This window comes from Martes martes (assembly GCF_963455335.1).
Source record: "Martes martes genome assembly, chromosome: 2".
NCBI classification, from domain to species: Eukaryota; Metazoa; Chordata; class Mammalia; order Carnivora; family Mustelidae; genus Martes; species Martes martes.
The window spans coordinates 67058510-67080001 of NC_137889.1; the positions used below are offsets into that span (position 1 = coordinate 67058510).

Here is a 21492-nt window from a genome sequence, read left to right on the forward strand (position 1 = left end):
TTCCAATGTTTATATCCTTAAAAAAACACAGAAAAATCTCTAATGTGTAGGAAGAATGTCTTGTTTACATAGTGACTCTACTAGGCCAACTCTTAGCCACATGGCAAGGACAAGCCACTTCCACAGAAAGCTGCAGACATCATATCCAGAATTGTCTACTGCATTTTTATAACAAGGTGTCCCTCCAGCCTGTTTCTATATACTCCGTCTTGACTAGTGTTCCCAATGCAGGCAAGCAGTGGGAAACTCTTGGGATTTCCATCATATCCTTGGCTGAGAAGTATGGAATAGGGAACACTAGATATAAGAGAAAGCACATTGCAGCATACTGGACTAGTCTACGGTGATAGCAACAGCTGTAGATGAGCAGGACAATGGGTAAAGCAGGGGTAAGAGATACAAACCTTCCTCTAGTCCTGGGTGCCCAGGGAGCCACATCTGAGGTAGAAGGGGGAAACCACAAGCCAAATTTCACCCCGCTGTCCCAGATTAAATGTACACTTGATGACAACTCTGGTTTCTCTCCAACATACCTTTCTTTCCCACCCACGTATATGTAACATGAAAACACAATTTGCACAAGTCTGGAAGGGAGATCAGGAATTCAATTCAGAGGATAAAGATAATGGGAAAGACCGTATCCCATCCTCATATGAGCATGTGCCTTCCTATCCTAGGAAGCTAAACTGCCTCAATGGATTCTTTCGCCGTGGAGAGAGACTTGGCAGGAGAAGCTCCCTCCTTGTTCCAAGTCTGACCAGGTAAAAGTCAGTGGAGCAGTGGAGGTGAGTGTCCATGTGCCACCATCATAATAGCCTGAGTCTCACTGACAAACTATTATCAAAACTATTTCCAAATCACAAGCATAAATCATTCTTATTATTTTTATGGCACTATCTTACACTGTTCTTGTTAAATGTTTGCTTTTTATGTAATCTTCTGCTTACTAAAGTTACCCTTTATGTTCACTTAAATCTGATCTCACCTGTTTAAAAATGCTTAGGGGAAAACATAATGTAAATAATTTTAAAAATGCTTGTAGTTTACTGCGATGGCCAACTCATATAACTAGAGCAAGAAGGGAAAAAAGGTTTGGAAGGAGAAAGAAGATGACAAAGAGGGTGAAAGGGAAAAAGACACAAAGATGACGGCAAGATGGAAAGGGAAAGAAGAAAAGAAACAGAGAGCCAGGGGTGAAAGGGCCACATCTCTATATCTTGTTCTCTTCACTCCTGTCTCCTTGCCATATTGGTCAAAATTCTACAGTCTCCAACTCCTGATTCTGGGGTGGCCTCTTGACTTGCTTTGACCAATAAAATGTGGTGTAAATGATTTATGTGAGTTCAAGAGCAAGCTTCAAGAAGTCCTGTAGAAGTGTTCTCTTGAAACACTGTTCCTACTGTGAAAGCAGCCTGAGCTAACTTCCTTGATGAAAAACCATATGGAAGGAGGTCTGGCCCACCCCAGAGTAGTGCGTGAGGGAGCAAAGTGAGAAGAACAGAAGAAATGCCCATCTAACCCTCAAAATCATGAGCAATCAAAATCACTGTAGTAAGCTTAGGGTGGTAAGGTATACCAAACCATCTTTTCTTCTTGCTGTGGTCCTTTATCCTCAGTAACAATATCCTACACATTAGGATTAGCTTTAGAACTCCCAAACTGAAAAACATGTTGGGACGTAAAGAACAAATACAAGCAAAACTAATCTAAAAACGCATAGGATCAAATCAGAAAACTCATCCATCCTGTGTCCGGAGCCATTATCCTGTGGCAAGGATATGTGACAGTTATAAACCTTTTAACTCTGCAACACAAAGCATGAACTGATGAGATCCTAGAGCACTGGAGCAATGTTTACCTTTCCAAAGACTCCAGGACAGCATGCAATAGTTATTTCCCGTTGTTAACAGGTTGACAAACATCACATAAAAAGAACAGACTCAGATGTGGTAGAGAATCTCAAGTATAACAAAACATGGTCATGAATGCTGAGCATGGTCTCAGAGAGGCAAGAAATGAGAAGAGTGTAAGCAGCACTTACCACTTGCATAGCAGAACCTCTGGGAGGATGGGGCTCTATGAGCAGTTGAGAAGGCGTCTGTCCAAAACTTCGAATTTGAGCTTCAACAGCCTGAAAAAGGCATGGGCAAGTTTGAGGGTTAAGAGGTGCTAATTATAGGCAATAGAACCACAACTGTCACCTGAAAATGTCATTCCATACTTCTGGCTTATTTCATGTTGAAAATCAACTTTATGTTTTCACAGCGGGTCTAAGCACCTGGCAAGGGCACTGAGGGTGAGGTCATCCTTTAGTACTGTGTAAGCTGTTCCTATAAAACCCTACGAAACCTTCTCATCTTGCTCTGTGATATGAAACAGAAACCAGCTATTATAGTCAGAAATTGTCCTTTTTGGCTTTGTCTCTGTTTTCTTGCATTTTTTTCCCTGTTTGCATCATCTCTGATGACTAAAGCTAATCTTTTACAGGTATAGAGAAAACCTATTGCTACTTTGATTCTAGGCCCCATTTCACCCTGGGAAGTAGAAAGGAGGAAAAAAGAAACATAGCACCTGTGAAAATGGCTTGATGCTATTATTTTTGCCATAAGAAGAGCATTATTATTGACAGTCTCTTTGAACATAGGTGGCGAAACAACAAAGTAAAAGCCATATGTTGCATCCAAGCATGAGACAGTTAAGCCAGGGACTAAGTAAACATAAGAAACATGTGCATGCCCTTTTTGAAAGCTGTGTGCATGCACCCTTTGCAAGGCACTCTCTTACCATGGGTATTCCTGTGTACCTAGCACAGATGCTCACTTCCCAATCCCCAAGAACTCCTTCATCATGGGAAACTACTAAATGCCAGATGCTATCACTGTCTGTAATTATTTTATTTGTTTACTTGTTTATGCCTTTCTCTTTCACTAAAATACAAGATCTATGTGAGCAAGGACCTGATCTATCTAAATTGGGTGAATGAATAAATAATACAGTATGTGAGGAGAAAGAAGGAAACAAAGCTATAGAAAGACTATTTCAGACCCCCCAACAGTCAGGATTCTAACTTCCAGGTTAAATGAATGAGGGAAACCTCTCAAATTCATAAAAGAATATATGTTCATCATGTTATTTTTTTAATCCCTAAGAAAACAGATCCTTAATTTTTATCTGCTCTGCAGGAGTGTAGGCAATTAATGTATCATAAACAAGGAAACATAATCATTTTCTAGTATTAATTTCTTTTTTTTATTTGTTGAAGACACCACTTCCTTTAGAATAAACCTTGTAAGAAACAATGACAGCGATTCATTCATTTATGCATTCAATAAACGTCAACTATGTACATATAGCGGTATTAGGTCTTAATGTTTCTGCCCTTGACTGTATTCTCAATATGGGAAGCAGGACAAAGGTACTCAGAAAGTTAAACAGCAGTTTGATGTAGTCAGGCCAATAAGTTTAAGGAATGCTCTATGACTTGCTTAGGCAGAAAAAAATTGGAAAGCCCATCTGTGAAAGCTGAGTGGTATGATGGCAGCAGCATGGGTTTTGAAATCAAACAGACCATGTTCAAATCCTGAATGCGTACCACTTATAAGCTCTATTATGATCTAGGTAAGTTACTTAATAACCAACTCTAAGTTTCAATTTTCTCTCCTGTAAAATCCAGATAACAGTATTGTCCAGCTCATCATGCTCTATTAAGAATTAAATGATAATCATGTAAAAAACATAGCAAAGTGCTTAGTAGATTAGACATTCAATATACAGTCAACAAATACTCATTAAGGGCTGATAATAACAACACATATTTGTTTAGTACTTACTATTTACCAAGAACTTCTTGAAGTGCTTTATTATCTCATATCAACTACTCCTTAAACTATATGATGTGAGTCCAGGCCCCTGGGTGGCTCAGTCTGTTAAGCATCTGACTCTTGATTTTGGCTTTGGTTGTGATCTCAGGGTTGTGAGATTTAGCCCTGTGTGGGGCTCTGAGCTCAGTGGGGAGACTGCTTCTCTTGCTCTTCCTCTGCCCCTCCACCTGACATGGGCATATACACTCTCTCTCAAAGAAATAAATAAATCTTTACAAAAGATAAACTATATGATGTGAGCCCTTTATTATATCCATCTGTATCTATAATGAAAATAATGCACAAAAAACTTAAATATCTTGCCCAAGGTCACATAGTAATTAAATGGCAGCTCAAAATTCGCACCTAATAAAGCAAGATTCTAGAGCTCATGCTCTGAAGCTATCCTTTCTTCTTATCTGTTAGGTACTATACCAAAGTCTGGGGATAAGACTGGGCACAAAAAAAAAGCATGAATCTACAACTGAATGAATGAATTAATAAGGTATCTCTATCATTATCATCATCATTGTTGTCGTCACCACCACCACCACCACCACAAAGCATGTTCAGGCACAATTAGAGCAGCATAGCTAGGTAACTTTGGTTTTATATAGCAGGAGATAAGGTTGGTTCTAGACTTTAGAACAAGAAAAGGAGCCAAGAGGAAGCAAAGAATACAGGCTAGGATCATTTCAGAATTTCTAAAAAAAATTTTTTTTGATGGGGTTAAATCAATTTATGATCAACATCAGGATAATCTTGAAGAAGAAAAAATATCACACAGTGGCAGAACTTGAAGCCTAGAGGTAGTCAGAAAGAAGGTGGGAGCACTGCTATTGTATAATATATGAACTGATGGACTGAGTTGATGAATATGAGTCTTAAATTTCTTCTTTTTTTTTTAAGATTTTTTTTTTAAATTTATTCATCTGACAGAGATCACAAGTAGGCAGAGAAGCAGGCAGAGAGAGAGAAGGAAGCAGGCTTCCCGCTGAGCAGAGAGCCCAATGCGGGGCTCTATCCCAGGACCCTGAGATCCTGATCCGAAGGCAGAGACTTTAACCTACTGAGCCACCCATGCGCCCCTTAAATTTCTTATAAGACCAGTTGGCAAAGGCAGCACCTTTACACTCTACTGCTGCTTTTGGTGGTCCCTGCCCAACAGCCCCCACGTCTTTCCCCCTATTTAAAGGAAGGAGAGGGGGAGGGAAGAGAAAACCTGCACACATGGCCTACAGTATTGTCATTGCTATTTTTCTGCTGTGTGATTTTGGGCAATAGCTTAACCTCTATTCGTCATCTACCAAATAGATACTAATAATTCCTAGTTCACAGAATTATCTGGAAAATTAAATAATACCTACAAAGTACTTACTATAGTACTTAACAGGAACAAAGCACTAAATAAAATGCTGCATTATTATTAGGTTTGGCATAAGCATAATCCCCATCTAACACAGCTAAAATAGGGAAGGAAAGGAAGAAATGTTTGAGAAGTGAATAATGATAATGATAAACATATTATTTAAGAAACTGAAATCTTGCTCTAGATTTCAAAATATACTGCAGAGCTAAGTACCCGGAGACAAAAATATCTCTTTGGAGGTTCACAGACCAGTCCAAGATAAAAGGGACTATATACCCTAATCCCTACAGAAGCTGTGGTATTTGGAAGAAAGGGATAAATATTTATGGACTAAGGAAAAATCAGCAGGTCTTGGAGAACAATGACTTTGAGGAATGAAGAAAAGACAGACCAATTCTTTTTTCTTTTGAACTTGCATATTTTAGAGAGTAGTAAAGCAATGAATGGAAATGTAAGTTTCTGTTGGAGAACAAGTGTGCCATAAGGAAGTATATTTTATGTGACATGTGGAATCTGAAGTGATAGTGATAGCCATCTACCCATGTTGAGATACCCAATGAGCAAAAAGAAAGCCCAAGATTGGCTCTGACATCAAAGATCAGTATTGACTTAGGTGTAATTTAGAAACAAGAAATGTTGTCAATGGTTTTAGATCCTTCTCTTTCCCTGTCTATATGTGTGTATTTTTAAGCAACAGAAATGACTTCCTTTCTTCAAATGAAATATCATATAAACCCCTAATATATCAAAAACATAGGTATAGGGCCATCTACTTTAAAAGTGGACAAAGCCATCCTTACTAAACTTCCTTAGAAGCTCCTGAGGTAATTGTGAGAAATCCGAGAGCTCTGGCACAGTGTCTGAAACTCACCGGTTAAGCTCCAGGAAGAAAATACATGAGACACATGCAAAAAAGGACCTAGAGCTGAACCTTGGGAAATACTCATATTTAAGGTATCATATAAGGAACTAATGAAGAAAGCAGAGGAGGAAGGAGTTAGGAGTCAGGGAGCAGGATAGAGTGATATGGAAGCTTAAGGTTAGAGTTCCAAACACAGAATGGTAAGTTACATTAACTACTAGAGAACAACTAAGGATAATGACAATTATTGCACATAAATCTTAATTATAGATACAAATTTTATGTAAATGGTCTTAATACTAGATATCCTGCTTAACACTTTACACTGTTTTGAAATGAAAAGGATATGATGGCCAGACAACTTTCAAAAATACCAATGTTCTCAAAAAAAAAAAAATACCAATGTTCTCTCTTGGTCTTCTTGAAGATTTATTCATTTATTTGAGAGAGAATGAGACAGTGAGAGAGAGAGAGAGAGAGAGAGAGAGCACGAGCTGGGGAAGTGGGGAGGAAGAGGGAGAGAAGTAGACTCCCCGCTAAGGGTGGAGCCCGATCTGGGGCTCAATTCCAGGCACCCAAGATCATGACCTGAGCCAAAACCAAGAGTCCGACACTCAACTGACTGAGGCACCCACATGCCCCCTCCCCTTTTTTTTATTTTAGAGAGAAAGAGAGAGAACATGAGCAGGGGGGAGGGGTAGAGTGAGAGGGCAAGAGAGAGAGAATCTTAAGCAGGTTCCATGCCCAGCGCAGAGCCCCATGTGGGGCTCAATCTCACAACCCTGAGATCATGACCTGAACAGAAATCAAGAGTTGGATGCTGAACCGACTGAGTCGCCCCACCATGTTCGCTTTTTAACACTTTTTATTAAAAAGTCTTAAAATTTTAGAACTTGCACATGAGTGAACTCCTTCAGGAAAAGGCTTTCTCAAGTCATGTAATATGATGGTCTGATTATTCTCTCTCAATGATAGAATGAAAGTTGTATTATTCCACACAGGTTAAATAATAATTTTCTTTTCAAGTCTCCCCAACATCTAAAAAGACTACAGAATTCTTAGGCACAAATACTTTAATTCTTGACTAACCTTTGAGTTGTTGGTGATAAAAACACAATAGAAAGGGTTTTTTCAACTGTGAAAATTATGGAGTAAGACTGTCAGGTAATGATTATAATCTCAAATCTTGTAGTCACACTTTACATCATCAACTGACAGTTCTAGATTCTTTTCATTGTTTCTAAAACTCACCTACCATTTTTCAGTCATCCTGATCTTGGAAGCAGTCTACACTGTTGATCACAGCCTAGTTTCTTCACATTCTCTCTGTGGCTTTCATGGCTTTGCCCCAGCTTAGTTTTCTAACCTTATTCTCTGTTGTTTGCGGACTTCCACTCTTTCTCATCCATAAATCAACTTGTCACTGCAAGTTCTTTTCTAGCACTCTGAATTTCTCCATCTACACTTTCTGCCCTGGAATTTTTTTCTCCTGTCTTGACTTCAAGTTTTTCTTCTATGGGAAAGATTTTCAAATCTAAAACCAGAGGATTACTGATTTTTATGAAGTGTCCATTTACACTGTTGCTTAATGGCCATCTATGTATACCGTGTACATGGTACATCTCAGCACACTTAAAATTAACATATCTAAAATCTGGGAAAACTAATTTTATTCTAGCATTCTTTAGTTAAGGATTAGACTCCTATTTTGATCTTTCTTTTTGCTCAAATTCTTACTGATATTTTAAAATTTTACCTCTTCCTTTCATATATAAGTCCTAGACCCAATCACTTCTTTTTTTTTTTAGCTGTCTTATTTTCCACTTTATTTAAACTCTGCCTGCCCCATCACCCCCATCATCTAATCACTTCTTTTAGTTTCTCATATCTTTCACCCCTTTCTGAATCCAGCTCCCTATAAGTTTCAGGTATTGAGGATTGTGTTAGTCTCTTTGGTTTAATTTCTTCTTTAATTTAATTTCTTCCTTCAGTGTATCCTGCAGAATTGAGTTTTCCCAAACTCTCCTTTACACAATGTTCCTTTGATCAAATGATTTCAATTAATCTCCAGTAATTAAAAGGTAAAGGACTAATGTCAGGCAATAAATATCTTCCCACTTCTCTAACTTTGATTCCCTCATCCAGTCCCCTCATACAGTGTTCTTTTTCAGTCAGGCTACTTTTCTTACGCAAATATAATCAGCTCTTTCTGCCTTTACATTTTCTCTCATGTGACTGCCCCTTCTAGAATGGTCACCCTTATCTTCAATTTCCTGAGTCCTACCCCTCTCTAGAAAACCCTGCTTGAGTTCCACCTTTTTGGTGTACTATCTCCTAAATCTTATAGTCTGCTCATATTGCTGATTACACACTTTATTTAGCTTCCTTGTGTTTTGTAACTTTTAATAATTATTAGTCTGTCTCTGCAACTGTACTACTACAAAGTGTGAGAACATATTTGAGTAGTGTGCAGCATGTAGAACAGTCCCTTGCACATGGTATTCTTACAACAAAAAGGTGTACTGACTGCCTATTATACATAGCAAGCTCACCCAGACCCTTATGCACATCTTGGTTTGTACTGGGGACAAAACCAATCTTGAGACAATAGCACAGTTCTTGACAAGGGCAAAATGTGGACAAGGGAAAGAATGGCAAGTGTAAGTGAAGGCTGATAACGGCTATTCCTGAAACCAGTCTTTCAGGGAAGGTCTGCAAGATGTCAATGAAGACAATAATTCTCATTTCTTTATCCCAACATAGCTGATGGATATGACAATGCTTCCATGTCTTACTATACAGTGATTCTTAAGAGCCAAGTGAGAAACTGGGGGAATATCCATGATTTGAAAAAGCCCCTTAAAGTAATTTTACTTATCACTCTTTCTTCACTTTTCCCTTCAGCCTTATGTATAAAGCAATTGAAAATTTAGAGGTACAACTGAGGTTTGAAATTATAGGAAACACAGGTATAAGATTCAGGAAAGTAGACTGGTAAAAAGGTAGCTTAATAAACTCTACCAAATGCCTAACCTGTTTTTAAGAACTTTCCTTCATCTAGATAGTTTTGGTTCCAGATGATAAAAATTGATTATGTTAAATTTTTATTATGGAATAGGATAATGAATCCCCATGTACCCATTAGTCAATTTTAATAATTATTAACATATTTGGCTTTAGGTTATCTTACAGGGGGCTCAGAAAGTGCTAGAAAGATTCAATGGAAAACAAGAGACTGTTCCTGGTCTCATCCAGACTGTTGCTATCCCTCCTGTTGCTTTTAGAGCGATGTGCACAGACAGACCTCTACTACTTACTTTTTACTTATTTATAATTTCTGCCTTATCAATTAAGCTGTAAGTCTCCTTGAGACCAGAGACTGCAAATATTTCTGTGCTTCTGGGGCTTGATATACCACAGGTGCTCAATAAATACTTACTGAAAGAATGTATGACAACCCAAATCAACATAATTCATCAGGATGCAGCTCAGATATACTCCTAACACTATTACAAAGCAGCCTGCACTGAATAAAACATTCTATTAAACATTTCTACTAAAAAGCTTACTTTATTATTTAACATTCTTATTCATCAATTCCCAATTATTTCTGTAAATAGCCTGTTACTACTTTCTATAATAAAACCTGAGTTCAGCAGGCAGCATTCCAGATGTTGAAATACATAGTAATAAAAAAGACTATGCAAATACTTTGAGACATTCTAGTAAAACCACATATTTATATTTTATAAACAGCATCTCAAATATTATCTAGAGAATTTATTAATGGATTTCAAATGGAAATATCATGAAAATATTTTCAACAAGCTGCATATTCCATTGTTTTCTGTGCCAACTATTGCATACTTGCATGATTTTATAGCTATATCTAGAGAAAGAGACAGTATGTATAGAGAATATAGATTCACACACTAGAGAGAATGAAAAGAAGAAAGAAATATAGAAAAGAAATCAAAGTAAATAAAAGTAGACTTGGTTTAGGGACAACATGGTATTTGGCTTCAACTTAACAATGACTATTTTAGTCTCTCAGAACTAGTCTTTTTAATCTAACAGAGGAAACAAGTTAAATCAACACAACACTTAGTAACCCAACAATAAAGTTGTAAAGTTTTATTTTAAGATGGTTTTGGAAGAGAAATAACTTAAACATATGGATGTAGTTAAGGTAAACACATATGTATGCTGTTTCTTTTAAGCACACAACTCTGATATTGCATTTTATCTCCTATACATTTATATCTAAAAGCACTATAAAACCAGGTTAGAGAACTGAAAAAAAAGTAATTTATTAAGAAAACACATTCCACTTAGTAATATATTAACATTTTCTGTGATTACCATAATAAAGTTCTAAAAAGCTGTCTTAAGATTCTAGAGTAATTCTTTACCAAGAAAGGTTTAAAAATCCAAATAAGACTTTATATTCTATATTTCAGATTTACTTTTTAGTATTTAAAAAAGAACCATAAGAATAATCAGTGATTTCTACTGTGTTATATATAGTATCATTACTCATGCCAGTTTTCCTCTTGCCGTTCACACATTTGAACTTAAGTTGAGGATGATTTGCTAGATATTTGACAGGTTTCCACTCAATGTTTATTGACTCTCTGGTTGAACAGCCTCAGTCCTCTTTGGGACCACAGTTAAAATACTAGCTTTGGTATCAGCAAATTTAAAAAAGTTATACTAATCAAATGACTACTTAATAATATGTTGAACTTTATACTTAATTCCTAAGGGACAAAAATCCTGATAATATGAACTACTAGGGTCAAAAGAGAACACGTAAATGTACTAGATAAAAAATACATGAAGATTCCAAAAGAGAAAATTATATATAATACATACGGTTTTGTTTGGATAACATCTCTAGCTTGTTTTTTAAAAAGGTAAAGCATCATTTATAAAATACTGAGAAATCAGACTCTCTCTTAATCTAAGAAATGAAATACTGAGTTACTTTTGAGTGGTCAGAACAAAAATTTTAAATGCACAACAATTTTTTAAAATAGCATAATCTGGGGAGCCTGGTAGCTCAGTCAGTTAAGTGTCTGCCTTCAGGTCAGGTTATGATCCCAGGATCCTGGGATGGAGCCCCACATCAGGTTCCCTGATCAGTGAGGAGTCTGCTTCTCTCTCTCTGTCTGCCCCTCCCCCTGTTTGTGCACATGTTTGCTCTCTCTCAAAATAAATGAATAAAATCTTTTTAAAAAAAAAATAGCACAGGGGCGCCTGGGTGGCTCAGTGGGTTAAAGCCTCTGCCTTCGGCTCGGGTCATGATCTCAGGGTCCTGGGATCGAGCCCCATATCGGGCTCTCTGCTCAGCGGGGAGTCTGTTTCCCTTACTCTCTCTCTGCCTGCCTCTCTGCCTACTTGTGATCTCTCTCTGTCAAGTGAATAAATAAAATCTTTAAAAAAAAAAAAAAAAGCACAATGTGGGGGTGCCTGCGTGGCTCAGTTTGGTAAACGTCTGACTCTTGATATCAGCTCAGGTCATGATCTCAGGGTGTTGAGATCAAGCCTCATGTTGGGCTCTGTGCTAGGTGTGGAACCTGCTTAAAATTCTCTATCTTCCTCTCCCTCTGCCCCACCCCAACTCCCGCCCTGCTGGTGTACTCGTGTGTGCTCTCTCTCTCTCTCAAAAAAAAACCAAACAGGGATGCCTGGGTGGCTCAGTGGGTTAAAGCCTCTGCCTTCAGCTCAGGTCATGATCCCAGCATCCTGGGATTGAGCCCCGCATCAGGCTCTCTGCTCAGCAGGGAGCCTGCTTCCTCCTCTCTCTCTGCCTGCCTCTCTGCCTACTTGTGATCTCTGTCTGTCAAATAAATAAATAAAATCTTTAAAACAAACAAACAAATAAACATATATAGAGAGAGATCTACATCTCTCTATATATATCTTTAAAAAAACAGCATAATGAACCTAACTCAAATTATTTAAAAGGAATCTTTTAAGACCAAGGTTTTGATTCTACTTCTACAAATTTTCTTAAGGAAAAGAATAAGATGAGTGTGAATTGATCTAGATACAAAGACAGTTATTACCAACACTCGCTAGCAGTAAAACTTAGGGGACAAAACTACTTAAACTCTGATAATGGAATACTATGCAGCCATTAAAATGAATGAGTTGGTCTGAACGTATCTCCCATGGAAAGTAGTCTATAATATATTGATGGGAAAAAACTCACAATTACTAAAGAATTTAATATATGACCACATTTAAGTAAAAAAGAAATAAAAATATAAACACACATATACTTACATGTATTATTTGAGTATATAAATATTTGAATATACATGTATACAATCTGAAGGGTATGTACCAAACTATTATCAGCTGTTATCTGATGAAAGACTGGCAGAATAAAAATTAATACTTTAATACTATCTTCATTTATATACTGTTTAGCATCTCATGCTGTTTAACATCTTAAAACATGCATTACTTTAAAAATAAAAATAAAAAGTTTTCCATTTTTAAAAAATCTTTTAAAAATATGAAAATCTAAAGAAAAATCTGCTAATATTTAATATAGCTTTATGATGTTTAATTTCTCCATCAACATAGTAGCCAGAAGAATTTTTTAATCATTTAGGAAAAATTCCAGCTGATAAACTGGTCGAAAACTGTGAAATACAGAGACCTTGTTACAAAGTTAATTTTGTTATTTGAGCTTTTTTCCTAACTTAGATCTACCTGACTTCAAGGGACCATTCGTTTTAGCAATATTTTGTCATCATTTAGTATTAATCAACTATTTAGAAAAATATATAAATTTTGTTAAGTAAACTATATGTTTTTCATAATGCATTGGTTATCTGGAGACATACATATGATGATGGTATGGAGTATATAAGGAATAAAGAGAAAGAGTAGCTTGCTAAATAAAGTGAAATTTAGGGGTGCCTGGGTGCTCAATGGGTTAAGCCTCTGCCTTCGGCTCAGGTCATGATCTCAGGGTCCTGGGATCCAGCCCCACACTGGGGCTCTCTGCTCAGCAGAAAGCCTGCTCCTCCCGCCCACCGCCTGCTGCTCTGCCTAATTGTGATCTATGTCTGTCAAATAAATAAAATCTTTAATAAATAAACAAGTAAATAAATAAAGTGAAATTTATTAAAAAATAAGAATGCAGGGACGCCTGGGTGGCTCAGTTGGTTAAGCCGCTGCCTTCGGCTCAGGTCCCAGGGTCCTGGGATCGAGTCCCACATCGGGTTCCTTGCTCGGCAGGGAGCCTGCTTCTCTCGCTGCCTCTGCCTGCCTCTCTGCCTGCTTGTGTGTACTCTCTCTCTCTCTGGCAAATAAATAAAATCTTTAAAAAAAAAAAATAAGAATGCAGTAAAAGAAATCAGCAGAGAGGGAACATTAAGGAAGGAGATGAATTATTTTTATTTATATATTATTATTCAATAATATTATGGAAGTTAGTAAGGTAAAACGCAAGGTAATTTTAAATTGTAAAAATATGCATGGATTTCCCATTAGTGCATTTAACTGAACCCATACATTCCAAACACACATTAAACTGAGGCCTGACCCAGTCTCACTACAATCTCCACTTCTTATAGCTGTCCATCCACTGCAGCATAATCCCAGCTGCCAATCTGAAAGAAACCAGCTAGTCAGAGCAGACACAACCAACAGAAACAAACGTCACTCAATAATGTTCAGCGGCACTGTGTTCATGGATAATTTCAAACAGTATCTCTGTCTAGAACATTGATGTGCTCATTCAAAACACCTCCATCTCTAGCTACTGGAAATGAGGAGATAAAGCGCCTGCCTAGAAAAATAAGTGAAATGTTGCTTCAAAGAGGTTGCCAATACTGAGAGGCAAACTGAAAATGTAGGGACATTTCTTAAAGAAAAATCAGAAGTTAATTTACTGTATTCAGAACATTAAATTATTCCTCAAAACCAGACATATGTTTAAATTATGTCCTGGAAAGAAGTTGTCATTTAGTCATTCACTTGGTAAAAATCATGTGGTCTATTTTCTCAAGAATATTTGTGAACATCCACTGTGTAAGAATAATGAAATGAGGTACAGTGAGCAATCAGATGACATGATCCTTGACCTTGAGGAACTTAGAGATGAAAGACAATATGTACACAAATACAAACACACTCTCTCCAATTACACAGTACTGGCAGGGACAGAGGGGTAAGACAAAAAAGTTACTGTTAGAACAGAGTTTAGCAATACTTAACATTTTAAAAATTTACATTTGACTTCAGAATTTCCCAAATACTAATAGAATTTCTGTTGCTTTTTTGTACCAATAATGAAAACTAAAAACAGTGATTATATTCTAAGTAAACTTTCTCATCTTTGATAGCAATGTTTTTCTAATGATGCTATTCTGAAGACTTAGAAATCTATCATACTTGCAAATAATCTTACATAGATTTTTCAAATCTATGCAGTTTTTTTCATCTTACCCTTTCAAGAAGCTTATATTTAGTTTAAAATTTAGAGAACAAAATTCAGTCCCTTGCTTTGAGACTACTTTTCACATTCTCCATTTAGAATGAAGATGGTATCTAAAGTAAACGGGTTCATGACAGAAGTCATCAGCATGACAGAGTGGCTCTGGATTCCTTGGGTAATTGATGGGGCAAAAAAATCATAAAAATATTAATACCCTGTGCCTGCTTTATATCTTTGCATGCATAATTTAGCTACACCTATTTAACTAAGCAGACTGCAAGATGCAATAACTAGCAAAATACAAAGATTAGCTTTACTGACAACTTTGATGTTCATTTAATTGACTAAGGGAAACTTTGATTATTGTGGTTTTGATATACAAGAAAGGCTGGCATAATTTCAAGGTATTTTTATGTAGGTTTTCAATTAAAACTTGACTAATCCTTACTGTTTATTTGGCTTTTCGTTGTACAGTTCCTGCCCTGCACTGTGTCAAATATGCCATCTGTGTAACACACTTCTGGCCAGAGATACTTCAGAATTATTTTTGTAACACTCTGAATTGTGGCTGTGTGAAATCTTAACTTACTGTATTCAATACTTCTAACTTACTCTTTGCTACAACCAGAGTAATCATGTCTTATTGTCCTACTCTTAAATCTCACAGCAGTCACAACAGATTCCTGCCCCACCTGCTTAAAACAGACTTACAGACCATTCCCTTAACTATTTAACAAATGTTAACAATGCTATAAATACCAATTGTGTTTATGCTTCCTGAAAGATTCACTGCAGCCAGTGTTCTGCAGCAGTGTTAGAGCTGAAACAAGTTGTTGACTCCCACCATGAAAGTGATTGAATTCTAAGCCAAAAATGCTTTTCCTTGGATAAGATATCTGATTTGCTACCGCTGTCATGAAACTGGGGTCATGTAAACTTACACATTGCTGCTGCTGCTTTTGGAAAACAGACCTTCTCAGAGTGATTATGTGTTGCTAAAACAGCATTTGGAAGGATAAATTTGGAAGAGCGAAAAGCAACCACTGACACTAAACACAACTTAGGGAAATTTTTCAGATTTTACTTTCACATTGTAAGACACATTGTATATAATTCTTTAAATTGAGCGATATCATGGCTCCCCTCCTCCTCTTCCCTGCCCATCTATGTACATTTTTAAAAGGAAATTAAGAACTAATTTCTGAACTTACATAAATATAAAATAACAGTGTATTTACTTGAAAAGGAGAAAATGACCATTCCAGAGGAAAGATGCAAGGTGACAGAGCACAGATAATATTATTCATATTAATGTTCCTGAACAACATCTACCTACCTGAGCAAAGTATTTTTCTGCCTTTCAACCTCTCCACCTCTTCTTTCAACCTCTCACACATCTCAGAATATGCCCTGAACTCATTACACAAAGATGGCTCAGGCCCTGTGCTGTGTCTGTACTTCCCCTTTTGTCAGAACCTATTATCAAATCCTGTGCACAAAGAGCTGAATGTTTGGAAGGAATTGCTTAAAAAAAAAATGTGTAATAAAATTATCTCTAAGAGTAGAGTTTCAAGCATCAGTAAAAGGTGAAAGATTCTCTGGCGGAGGCTTTTTTCTGTATATAACAAACCACATCCTATAGGAAGTGTTACAGTTGACATTAGCATGTGATTCTGGTATTCAGTAACAACATACAAATTTGGGGATGGGGGCTTTCCACTTTTTTACTTTATAGTTTTGAATTATTTAAATTTTTATAGTCATTATGCATTGCTTTGCTGAATAAGTTTTTAAAGCCCTTTATATAACTATTTAATTGTAGACAAACACACAAACACAACTAAGTAGTGAACCCAGAGATCTAGAATTCATGAATACTGAGCCAAAGTCTTCTTGATTTTAGAAAATGATGACAAGAACTACAATTAACAGTGATATATCTAAGATATTTTCCCTAAAAGTAGAAGTGGTCTTTTTGGTCCTCCTCAAATATGATAGGAAAAGTGAAGAAATAAACTCAAATTGCTAAAATGTATGAAAAAAATCATAGTTCAGTGAATTAAGTAACAAAGTAAGAGATTGGAGGTACTCTGATTTCTGAGTGAGAAAAAGTTAAGAAATTGTATCTTTATCAAAGTCACATGAAGATCATTATACAGTCACTATCTTGGCAACACTGAACATGGCCAAAAAACCAGAAAGTAATCATAAAACACCTCCAAATATCCAAAAACAAAGTCAGTATCCTTATCTTCATGTTAATAAGCTTCATTTGTTCAGATTTTCAAGAGGAGACTTTTTCCTCCTCAGAAGAGAGAAAGAGTTACAGGCTAGTTGGCTTTTTCTCCTTGATTTTAAAGAAAAATAATTTTCAGAATTAGAAAGCAGCAAATGAAAGAATTCCATGATCTCACTAACAAAGATAATGACCATCTTTGGTTAGATTGCCATATAAACATCTTGAGGTCTGTAATTCCAGACTTGTCCTTAACACCTACATACACATATAAAAGTTGTATTTTATATATTCATAATGTTTTTCCCTGTAATATGGCAAAATATACTTCCATAGCAATATTCTGGTGATGTATAGCATTCCACTGTACGGAAATACCAACATTTATTTAATCAGTTCTGTATTGGTAGAAATTTATGTGCATTTTTTTCTTTTGCTATTATGAACAACAACTTTACAATTTAACATATTTTTCTGCATACTTTTTCAATTACTGCTTTTGGCTAAAGTTCTATGTAAATAATGCATGAATATTTTAAAAACTGATACAGATTGCTATAAAGATTAAATTGATTTTCATCGTCATCAAATATATCACAATGGCTCTTTTCTTTTTTTCTTTTTTTTTTAATTGTCGGAAACTATTCGGAGATTTTAATGTGAAAACAGGCCCCTTTCTCAGTAGGAGATTCACAAAGAAAAAACTGGAGATTCACAATATGTTTTCTAACTAACATTAGGATTTTCATTGTTCTTAATCTTAAATAATTTAACAGGCGAATATGATGCATTTTAAATTGGATTTCATTGATTACTAGTGAGGATGAACTACTTTTCATTTGTGATACATATTTCATCTTTTGTGAATTATCTGCTCCTAAATTTTGTCATTTATTTAATTTTTTGGGTGTATAGAAACTCCAGTTTTCATGAAACCAAATACATCAATTTCCTTAATAACTTTTGGTTTTGATATCAGACTTCTAAAATTAGCCTTCTCTATTTCAAGATTATAAAACTACTCACCTACATTATCTTCTAAGTTCTGCAGTTTCACCTTTTATATTCGTAACATAGTCTTTACTCCAAATAAATAACTGTAATTCATTTGCAATTTCTTTCACTTTAAGTTATGAAACAGGGATCTAAGTAAATTCATATTCTAAACAATTAGCTAGCTGTCCCAACATCACATACTGAACAAGACAGCCTTTTCCCCAGTGATTTAAAATACCACATTTATCATATATGCTCATATATAATATGTCCATTTCTGGAAGCTCTATTCTATTCCACTGAACTTTAGTTCCCTCACTAAAACATGTTGTCTTGATTACTGTAGTTTATGTTTATGTATCTGGTAAAGTAATCAAAACCTATTTACTTTTCCTTTAATTTAGTCCTATCAAATCTGGTTTCTCAGGCTATAGCATCTACGGAATAGTGAATTAGAGAGCAGGAGGAGGAATGCCCAAAAGACAGACATACATGACATAGTACAAGAAGCAAGAACTGATAGCTCCAGGGCAGAAATAAAAAAAAAATATAAAAAGAGATCACAAAAATTGAAAAAAGAATAGCAGTATGTAATTGCTTAGTTTAAGGTCAAATACAGCATAGAATAACCAATATTAATCATTTAAAAATCACACTCACCAATTATCCTCCTCACTTATCATTACTGTCTTACTGAAGACAGTACTAAAGTACTCTACTAAAAACTGAAGAATACCTATTGTTTTTCAAATATATACATAAGATTTATGAAACTTGACTATGTTCAATGTGAGTCAAGTCTTTACAGATTTCAAATAATCTGTATCATTTATACCATATTCTTTAGCTGTAAATTATATTTAGTAACAAAAAGATAACTAGATTGCAAGTATGAAGGCAAGCCCTCACTGAAGTGATGACCTTTAAGTCGAGGAATAAATAACAAGGAGCCGGCATGTGAAAATCTGGAATAATCAGAGAAAATTATCACCATAAAAAGGCACTAAGTCAGTGACAACGTCACATGATCAGGAACAGAAAGAAGGTCGGTATGACAGAGCAAGACAATAGCACAGCATGGCCTGAGATGAGAGAGCCAGGGGCCAGATCATGTGGATCGAATTCTATGGTTAATATGAAATAGGAAGGTTTACGTAGAGGGCTAACTTGATCTGATTTATATTTTTAAAATAACATTTTAAAAGGGTGATCTTTTCTGCTAATACTAGCCAAGGGAGAGCTGATGGTGGTGGCTGAGATTAATGATAGACAGACATAAATGGTTTTCAAATATGTTTTGGAGATACCATCAACTTAGCTGCTGTTCATCACCAACTTCTACACCTTCTCCACCTACCACGTTGTTTTTTCCAGTCACAGAACCATACGATACTACTTCCCACATGCAGTACTCTCTGCTTTGAACTCATCTACCTGCTCTGTTGCTTTGTCTACCTAACTCATTTCTTAAGGATTATGATTAGGCAGTTATTACTCCCCTAATCTGGGTTGGCTGTTCCTCCTTTGTGCTCCTATTTTTACCGTATAAAACTCAAAGCACATCACTGCACATGCACTAAAACTTGATCAACGAAATGTCTTACACTAATAATGGTTAGGTAACAGAGTTCTCAACTTTTGGATATAGCAAATACCATTAATATTAACATGGATAGCTGAATTCTGGATAAGAATATAAAATTGTTCTAGAAACCATGCTCATAAATAAAATTATATGCTAAATGTGTTTAAAGAAAATATCTAAGGAAAATACTTATGTTACATTTTTTAGGAAAAGAAAAATTGTTTGTATAATTAATATTCAACTCATCATGTATTTATTTTATGAATTTGGATTTTATAAGGGTTTTTTCTTTAATAAAAATATAAATATTTATTCTTACTTATATCTGACCCTGAATTTAAGTATCCTAATTTTTCTCTCTTTTTAAATTTCTTCCTTCCTTGATTTTAGTTTTTTTTGAAATGGTGTTAGAAAGGTTTGGTAAAGTTGTATAAAGGAAGAGAAGTAAATCAAACCAAATTCAGCAGATATAACAATAAGAAAATTGCCACTTTTATTTATGTGTACCCTGTCCATGAAAGAATATTATGTACTCATCACAAGAAAAAAAATTCCATTACTATGTATGACAGATGCTAACTAGATTTACTGTGATGATCATTTCACAATATATAAAAATATCAATTATGGTATGTACCTGAAACTAATATGATGTATATCAATCATACCTCATTTTTTAAAAAATGCACAAAAATGAGAATATATGTAATGCTGGAAAACAGAACAGATTGAAAAAGAGTAAAGGTAGAGAAAAAAGAGAAAGTATCAAAGAGACAGAGCTCAAGAGCAAAGAGCTCTGTTAGAATAAACAGCTAAAGATAAGAATATATCTTTTATTTGGAGGTCACAGATATTTGAAAAAAAAATAGTATATTGCCCGAAAAATAATTCTCTCTGGTGTGTGATATATGCAAATGTAGACATAGTTGTATATTGATAACCCAGCTGTTTTCTAAAAATTAAAAACAACATAAAAGTTTAATGTGCTGCAGGCTGTTTCTCTGATTACTCTCCCCCATCTTATGGTTATTATTTCTATTGTTTAGTGCTTTTTTTTATAGAGAGATTATTTTTATGATCACTTACTATGCCATATGTATTAACCTATCACTCTAGAATAAAACTTTCTCAAGAGAAATGAAGCTTTTCCCAAGTAGTAAGTAAATACATGACTTGTACATAAACAACTTGCCTCTGTGTGAATATCTAAGTGTTCCAAGTTAAACCAAATATATAGTAGGGAACAGAAATAAGTAAAACTATAGTTACTGACAGAAATAAGTCTAGTTTGCTTTTAATACTATAGAAGCACAAATCTATTATGGTCCCATTACTATGATCTTGCAGAGATAATGTTCTAATATAAGTCAATTGTATGCACAAATTTACTAATATTAGAGATGTTAAAGCATCTTAGAGGAACAAGATTCTGAAGAAAAGACGGTATAACCTAGAGATGGGGTAGGGAGCAAACGGGAAGGGGGCAATAGTGGGAGCTTTACAACTAGCAGGAGGCTGTGACAAGACTTAGAGCTGCCCAGGCCTGGGGGTTACAGACACATGGTGGGCCACAATTAGAGCAGCAGGAGCTGGCTCCCTGGGTCACCTTGTATAGCTTTACTCCAATCTCAGAGTAGGAAGGAAACAGTGTTTATAAAGAAAGAGGCAGTCCGTTAGCAACATCTCTGAAATATTGCCCTATTCACAAGTCACTCTGTATACCCTTACCTAGTCTTACTTTCTTCAGTAATCTTTACTGCTTATTTTCTGTGCACCCCATTAGAATGTGAGTTCCATGAGGGGAGGGACTTGGCTTTCTTGCTCATCTCTGTATTTTTAGTACTTCAAACAAAATGATTATTTGCTGAATGAAAGAATGAAAAGATTAATTCTTCCAATTAATCAGCCCCTTCCTTATCTATCCAAACCAGCCTAGATCACCAGTTAACAGCACCCTTTTAACAATTTCATCAATCACCCTTCCACTTTCAATCCTTCTTTATATATTCCACCATACTCCCATAGTAAAACCCCATCTCTCTCTCTCTCTCCATATATATTTACACACAACACACACACACACATACACACACACACACACACACACATCCCTTCTCCAGTCAACT

General features: G+C 35.7%; 1 protein-coding gene across 1 annotated transcript in view; it reads right to left on the bottom strand.

Annotated features, from left to right (window-relative positions):
- Window positions 1-21492, bottom strand: part of LRBA (LPS responsive beige-like anchor protein) — a 694736-nt gene that overhangs the window by 50007 nt on the left and 623237 nt on the right. Inside the window, exon 48 of the mRNA XM_080796316.1 lies at window positions 2042-2131. Coding sequence (XP_080652442.1) covers window positions 2042-2131 — 90 coding nt within the window. The remainder of the gene's footprint in view (window positions 1-2041; window positions 2132-21492) is intronic.